General features: G+C 35.0%; 2 protein-coding genes across 2 annotated transcripts; one reads left to right on the top strand and one right to left on the bottom strand.

Annotated features, from left to right (window-relative positions):
• Positions 1 to 994: 994 nt before the first annotated feature.
• On the bottom strand, positions 995 to 1,870 carry LOC106326799 (ethylene-responsive transcription factor ERF039). The gene has a single exon (XM_013764722.1). It carries the CDS (start codon positions 1,780 to 1,782, stop codon positions 1,237 to 1,239), a length of 546 nt encoding a protein of 181 aa, XP_013620176.1. The 5' UTR covers positions 1,783 to 1,870; the 3' UTR covers positions 995 to 1,236.
• Positions 1,871 to 6,137: 4,267 nt separating this feature from the next.
• LOC106332821 lies at positions 6,138 to 6,881 on the top strand. Its single transcript, XM_013771316.1, has one exon. It carries the CDS (start codon positions 6,138 to 6,140, stop codon positions 6,879 to 6,881), a length of 744 nt encoding a protein of 247 aa, XP_013626770.1.
• The last annotated feature ends 1,302 nt before the right edge of the window (positions 6,882 to 8,183 follow it).

The following is an 8,183-nucleotide window of genomic DNA, read 5'->3' as shown; positions in this document are numbered from 1 at the left end:
ATATTATAATTGTTTTAATTTTTTTATTAACAATTAGTATTAAGCATTTTTCTGTAGTTAACATATATTTTGAATATTGTTTCATAATTATTTTTGTTATTATAGTTATTGTACACTGTATATTGTTTATATATTTATGTATTATGTAATGGCTATTATTGAATTGTTATCTTACTTAAATAAATGATAGAACCATTATGTAGTAAATATAAATAAAATAATATGTTAATTTAATTGATTTATTATTGATTGCAATATTTTTGTAGTATTTAAACCTACAAAAGTAAGTTTTATTTATTTTCGTTTTTTATAAATTTTTGAATATTTTTTTAAATATTTAATTTATTTAAATATTTGGTTATAAAAAAAATAAGTTCCAATATTTTATATTATTTTGAAATAAGATTAATTATAATGTTGTTTGGGAAAATAGATAGTAGTATAAAGAAATGACTATACTGTTTGGAAACATTGATAGTAGTACAAGAAAAAGAATATTAGTGATTTAATGTAGGTTTAATTATAAAGTAGAAAGATGTATTTAATTTAAAAACTTATAAAATAAATGTTAGGTCCAACACAATGTTTCTGTTTTAATAATATAGATAACATATTATATATCTAGCTGAGTTAACCATATCATGTAAAATTTACAACATGTTGTTTCGGCACAATATTCCATAAATAACATGAAATATCTTTGTAAAACGGTAAAAAATAATTGATTTTCTTCTAATTACGAAGGTTCCATTTAGCTAGTTTAACCAAATGTTCCAGGGGTCTGGAAAATTAAAATAAACAGCGCAATAAACAAAACATTTTAACCAGCGGGGTTGGTCTGGTGGTGTTAAGAAAGCTTCGGCCTCAATACGCACCCGGGTTCGAACCGCTGGCCAGGCAATTAGGGTATCTAATTTTCCATAGTACCAAATGGTCCGTCTCGTGCCGAGGGATTGGCCCCTGGGGGTGGAAGTCCCTCCAGGTTAATCAAAAATAAACAAAACATTTTGTTAATTACATTCGAATTTGTACAAAAAAAACAAAAGGAAAATAAAATAAATAAACCTGTACCTTTTTCTTTACTTACACGTCATACATTTGGAAACTTACACGTAAATAAAAAAATAAAAATAAAGCAAAAATTTTCCCACAAAGACAAAACTTACATATCGACACCATCTCCCATCTTTACCGGGAAAAACATTCACCAGCCGGAAGTTGCCGTCTTTCAGTTTCCTAATAGTTTCCCATGAAGAAAGGTTCTTCGTAGGGAAACGAGTCCCAGAAACCGTCCACTTTGTGATCATTCGCGTCTAACAAAAGATCAGGGAGGTCGGAGAAAGCGTCGTCCGCGACTGAAGATGACGTCATAGATGACGTCCCCGTGCTAGACGGTGACTCCGGGGCTTTCCATTCCACTGCGGCTGCTGCAGCGGCGGCTTGAATGTCTTTAGGATCTGCGCTGGCCGGTCTCGGCAAATGGCAAGCGAGCTCAGGGAAATTGAGGTGAGCAGAGCCGCCTTTGATGGCTAAAGCCGCCACGTCGTGTGCACGCGCCGCCATCTCCGGTGTGGAGAAAGTGCCCAGCCAAATTCTTGATTTCTTTCTTGGCTCTCTGATCTCAGACACCCATTTTCCCCATTGTCTCATTCTGACCCCACGAAAATTGGGATGCTTGGAAACACTCTTTTGCCCATTTTTAAACTTCGAGTTCTTTCCGGTTCTCTCCAGCACTAGTGACCGGAGATTACGTTCCGACCGGGGAAGAGAAGAGTCTTGCATCTAGAGGAAGTAAGAAAAAAGTTTGTGTGTTTTTTTGTAGTTTGGGGTGAGAGAGTAGTAATAGTTGTGGAAGAGAGATTGGTTTGCTTCTTCTAATTATATATACATCCAAAATACGAAGCAATTATTCTTGTGTGTATGTTTATTTATTTTTATTATATATAAAATTACAATTAAATATTAAAAGCTAAAAATGACTTGACTGCGTTAAGGTTTTTTCTGTTCTTTTTCTTTTTGTTTTTCCTTGAAATAATAATACTTTTTGTTGCAATAATAATACTTTACTTTGTGTATGTATAATATTCATTACTCTGCCCTGAATTGGACACTTGTTCGTTTGTATCACGCTAGTGTACTTTTATCACTTGTGTCTCTCCTGAATAATCTAATTAGACTTTCCAATTTAAATACACGTAACTGAACCTTGTCGGATTCAATTTCTATTACATTATTCTGATTGGGTTTTGAACATTTTCAAATAAGTATTGAGTTTATAATTAATTTATCTTTTGAAGGTCTAATAGAACTAACTAACCAAAGTAGTTTAAAACAAATTTGATATTTGTTTATGGATATAGATGTTAAGAATGTTACGTCAACAATAATTGAGACCATGTTACTTTTTAATTTACTACTGGTTGGTTTTTAAATGAAAGTCGTGGAGTTCTTTTTAGGTTAAATTTTGTTATGATTTGGATTCTAGGAGATGTGTGAGACTGATGTTTGACACTTCTAAACTATATAGTTTTTAATTTCCGACATATGCTCTAGCCTTCATTTTAAAAAATACTTCCTCCGTTCTTTAAAGATACATATTCTAGAGAAAAAATTTGTTTCTAAAAGATTCATTTTTTTACATTTTAATGCAGATTTTATTAATTAATTGTAAACTTCAAAAATCTTAATTGCATTAATTGATATTTTATTGGTTTAAAATTGTGAAAAGAAAATAAACATAAAAAACTATGCAAATTTAATGTGTTTTATTAAAATGTGTGAAAAAACTAGAATATAAATTTTTTAATTATGCAATTTTCTACATGTGGATTATTATGGCGGACCCATGTTTGATTTTAAAGGGTGTCAAAGCCCAACATAATTCTTATAGAAAAGAAAACAAACAAAAAATATGTATGAGGACTGGATTGAACTAGGGAATGGTGTGTTACATATTAAGGAAATTGACCGAATGAGCTACGGAAGTTTGCATTGCTAGTATTACAAACACCAAAATTATAAGATTTAATCTGTGTTAGATGACACCCCTCCCTCTAACGTAGGTCCGCCTCTGGGATTATATCAAACTAAGTTTTATATAACTCTAGATTGATTATTTTCTGTGTGCCTAGTCATTTTCACACATACAGTAAATTTTAGGGAAAAGTTAGTAAGTGGAAGCTGTGGTCCCTTGTGTATTTTTTGTATTACTTTTTCAAAATTTGTTTTATTTTTCGATCTTTTGTTAATTCTCCGAAAATGTTATATTTTCGTTTTTCCGACCTGACCTACGTCCGTCTACAAAGGTGACGCACGTTTTTCATTTGGATTTTGACAAAGACAACGATTAGCATTAGTGAATACATCTGTAATCAAGTTTCTAAATCTCATAATTAATTAAATTAGCAGTGCAACCAAGTGTTACTATCTCAGTTGAAAATATCCAAAAGTAAAACTTAGAAATCACATAATTGAATTAAAGATATTTAAGACGAAACTAGTATTACTTTTGGATCTGAAAAATTAAATGCGTCAGTCTTAATCCTCATGATAATTTAAAAGTTAATTTAGCTGTGGAAGTAAACTTATAATAATCTTTTCCAGAAAAAAAGAAGTAAAGTTATAATAATAATAAATAAATATATTAGGGATAACGTATCCCACGTCGGAAATTCTAAGGATAATTATATAAAAGGTTAGAACCAATCCACTTATCGTTCATTGGTTTTAAGTTAAAAGCTCAAAAAACTTATCATGGTATCAGAGCTCAGATCATAAATATCATAAACCTCTAATTAATATGAAATTTCCGACCGGGTATAAATGTCGTATTTGACCTTCTTGACCGGATATAACTGTCGTACTAAGGCTCGTTCAACCAAATATAACTGTTTTAAAGTTCCAAGATTTCTGACCGATAATAACCATCATCTCGAGAAAGGATATTAGAGATACCGTATCCCACATAGGAAATCCAAAGATATTAAATAATATATAAAAAGTTAGAGTTATTGCCAATTGATTTTAAGCCGGAAGCCAAGAAAATTATCAAAATAATATTAGTCTCTTTTAAGTTAGCTCATTTTTGCTCACTGTGAACAAACATATATAGTTCGAAGTTAAAATTTATTAACTGAGCATTTAAAAAAAACAGAACGATCACTGTATTTAACTATAAATGTAAAATGTCAAAACAGTAATTAACAACCGTTAGTCAGTCAGTATCTGTACTTAGAAGCAATTGACGAATTACATTTTTCAATTGGCATTTGCGAATATGCGAATAATAATTGTAAAAGGTTTCTAATAAAGAAATTGTGTAGAAGATTGCTGCGGACGACCCACGTACGCAAAACGACACAAACACACGTTATGTATATGTACAAAGTATATGATGTTGAAAATGTATACATTATAATTTAGGGGGAGCAAGTTACGGTTTTTGTTTTATCGTGGGGTCCATTTGACGACTTATTTATATGACGAAATAAAATAAAACCAGAATTACAAGTTTAGTGATTACATGTTTATTACTCTTTAAACTGTATGTATGTTTTGTATGTCATTGTCTTGATTCGTAAACAGTTTAACTACTAACCATTAGAAAATGAAAGACGAATGCCCTTTTCAAATTGTTAGTATATTTTTATAAAACACTGGTTTATAAAAGAGGATTACAAGTTACAACCGAAACATTATTTTGCACTACAACTATTCACCTACCAAATTCGGCTATTAAATGCTTAATAAATATAAGGGTCTGAAGCATGATGCCGTGGAAATGATGCTAATTGACAACAAAGCACAATCCCGAAAACTTCACATGCATGTTTTAGTTTAAGCAAATCAATTTTATCATACTATTTAATGGAAATTTTGTTTTTTAGGCTCCGAACGTTAGTTGCGGACTGAGTGGTGTGGGACAAGCGGTTCAACTGCGATGCAGTTCTAACAGTTATAAAAACATATGGTGTACGTAGAATTACTGTTAACTGCGATGTGTTGCGTACCGTTTGTAACATTCGAAGCCTTTGGATTTAGAATTATCTGCATACATATTGTGAGTTAAATTACAAAGTAATAAAACAACAAACAATTACTATTAATAGTTGTACTAAAACATACCCGACTTTAAAATTAACATAAATTTATGGTCCAACTTTTCTAACTATATGCAGTATTTTATTATTTAAAATCAGATCTAGTTAATCTGTGATATATGAAAGGGGAATTTTTGATGAAAGGCAAATATAAAAGAATTTTTCTTCCAATTATCTTATTATATATATAAATTTTCCCCAATAAACATAGCACAAGTAAATAATTATAATTCACTAAATTTTAACATGTACTATTGTTAATTAAAAATATAACCTAAATCAGTGTAGTAATGTTAAGTTCTTTTGTTAAATATTTAGATCTTAAAACAATAATATAAGAAAAATAAAATAAAATAATTAACACTTCTCAGAAAAAATTGGAAACTATAATAACCTAACTAAAAAGTAGCTATATATGAAAAAGTGAAAGAGTAAACTAAAAAAAGATGTGAATTGTATCACTTAAATTGTATCACAAAATTAAATGATACAGTTTTCAATCATTTATTTGTAAATGATACAAAATATGGATAATTTAGCATCAGTTATAACAACTGATGTCATTTTTAACAAATTTAACATCACTTTGACTAACTGATATAATTTATCTTGATTAGCGTCACTTTAATAAAACTGATGATGAATCTACCCACTCAGGGCTTCCAGCGACAGAGATGGCGATTTCCAGATCTGGTTGATCTCGACGGCGATCCAGTCCCAACGCGTTCCTGACAGCTTCCTCTCCGGCACAAGGGAGACTATCCACACTCCTTGTGGTCTCTTTGGATTCGTAGCAAAGGAGGAGAAAGGTTAATGACGTATTCCCCAAGAAACACACCTTGATCCCTGAACGTATATGTCAATACACTCTTTGGTGCGTTCGATCGATCTCTACCATACGGTCAGTACTCTTTCAGTGGTGCTCCTGTCAAATCTCAGTCTTTGCTGAGATCTCAAGCGGTGATATTTCAACACTCAGTCTTTGCTGAGTCTCCGACCAAGACCGTAGAGACGATAGGTCATTCCCCAGATCGTAACATGGGGTCATCGATTCGTATGAAGTCGGCGCATCATGCAGATATCGAAGGCAAGGGGATCTTATATGAAGATGATGACGCGCCAATCAAGTTGGTGGATCGAGATGATTCATTTGCCATTAAGGAGCTTGGCTTGACCTTGATCGGGAAGGTTTTAAACCCGAAGAAGCAGAACGTCGAGAAGTTACTTCAGACGATGCCTGCACAATGGGGCCTGGCAGAGAGAATCACGGCTAATGATCTAGGGACTGGGAAGTTTTTGTTCAACTTCTCAAACATGGGGGATCTTAACTACGTCATGGCAAAGGGGCCATTCCATTATAACTTTTGTATGTTCATGTTGGTTCTTTGGGAGCCAATCGTTCATGACGACTACCCGGGGATCATTCCGTTTTGGGTACAGTTGATCGGGTTCCCTCTCCATCTGTGGACAGACACGAACCTAAAAAATATAGGTCGCCGAATTGGTCATGTTGATACTATTGATCTCACGGAAGGACGTATGCTTATTGATGTCGACTCACGACGGCCTCTGAAGTTCTCCCGAAAGGTTGAATATGAAGGAGATGAGGTCACGATAGAGATTAAATATGATAAGCTCTTCAAGCATTGCACCAGTTGTGGCATGCTCTCACATGAGAAAGGGTATTATCCCTCCATCGAAGTCATACAACCCTCACTGGAACGATCAGATGTATTCACACACACGCAGTTACCGGCTCGTCAAAGTGCTCGTGATACATAAGGTAGTGACCGTAACCATCATCAGTCTTCGCTGATGAAAAGGGAGATGTATTCTCGCAACTCTCACGAGTATGAGATAAGGCCGGACCTGCGTAATAGGCTACATGAGAGTACCAACAACTACTCCCGATCGTGGGGGAAGGATCAAAGTGATAGAAGTCATGCTGATAGGATTATCAGGCGCAAAGATGAGTCCATGAGGAGCGACAGGTATGGTGGTGGACGTGCTCGTACGCGTCCTTATGATCGCAATGAAGGACGATCGTGGCGAGTTAAACCAAAACTCATTAACACAACAGACTCCGAGCCGAATGGTAGAGGTGCGGCTGACAAGAAGAATGAGATTGTTCCATATGAACAATTCTTTGGTGCGGGACCTCAGGAGCCTTTGAACTTCGGTAATGACCTCTCGAGTAGTGAGGAAAAGAAAGAGGACACACCTGGTACTAGGAAGCTGGCTAGTGCAATTTTCACTCCGTCACGATTGAGATCAATAGAAAACGTGACGGTTCGGAGCAGGGTTGACGACATTGCAGATGGAAGGCTTCTCACGTTCTCTCCACAAGCAAAAGGCCCCATGGATAAGCAGATTATTGGAGCTTTAAGTGATGTGGACCTTGTGGATCAACAGGACAGTGGATTAATGGATACTGATGTTAATGAGGATGATCTTTTGGGAGATGAGCTCATGGAGATGGAAGGAGATGAGCTATCGAACGCTGATCGTGCTAATGCGGATGAGAAAAAGAAGGTGAAGCACAAGAGACTCGGCGTCAGGAGAAGTGTCCCGTTGGGTAGCTCAAGCCAGATGTTTGAGATCCTCCGTCGGGGTTCTCCAAGTAAAAGAACAGCTCGTTCTAGTTCACTTGCATCAGAGAGAGTTGACAAGTCGGGACGATACCGGTCAGGTTCCAAAAATGAGTCAAACGGGTCCAAAGGTGATGGTTCGATGAGGTCCAAAAACTCATCCCACCGTTATCAATGAGGACACTCAGTTGGAACTGTCGAGGGATTGGAAACGACCTCACAGTTCGACGCCTTACGGAGATGTGTCGGAAGCATCACCCAGGACTTGTGTTTCTTTCTGAGACGAAGAACAGGAGGTTACTGTTGCAAAACATTCAGGCCGACTTAGGATTTGATCATTTGTTTACCGTTGAGCCACTTGGTCTTAGCGGAGGTTTAGCTCTTTTGTTTATGGATGATTTTCAAGTTAATGTTTTATTTTCGAATAACAGAATGATTGACATTGAAGCAGTCATTGATGGAATAAAAGTCTTTATGACGTTTGTTTATGGAGACC

This window comes from Brassica oleracea, chromosome C1 (assembly GCF_000695525.1).
Source record: "Brassica oleracea var. oleracea cultivar TO1000 chromosome C1, BOL, whole genome shotgun sequence".
Taxonomy (NCBI): Eukaryota; Viridiplantae; Streptophyta; class Magnoliopsida; order Brassicales; family Brassicaceae; genus Brassica; species Brassica oleracea.
The sequence above is the reverse complement of the archived record's forward strand: the minus strand, read 5'-3'. Positions and strand labels throughout refer to the sequence as shown.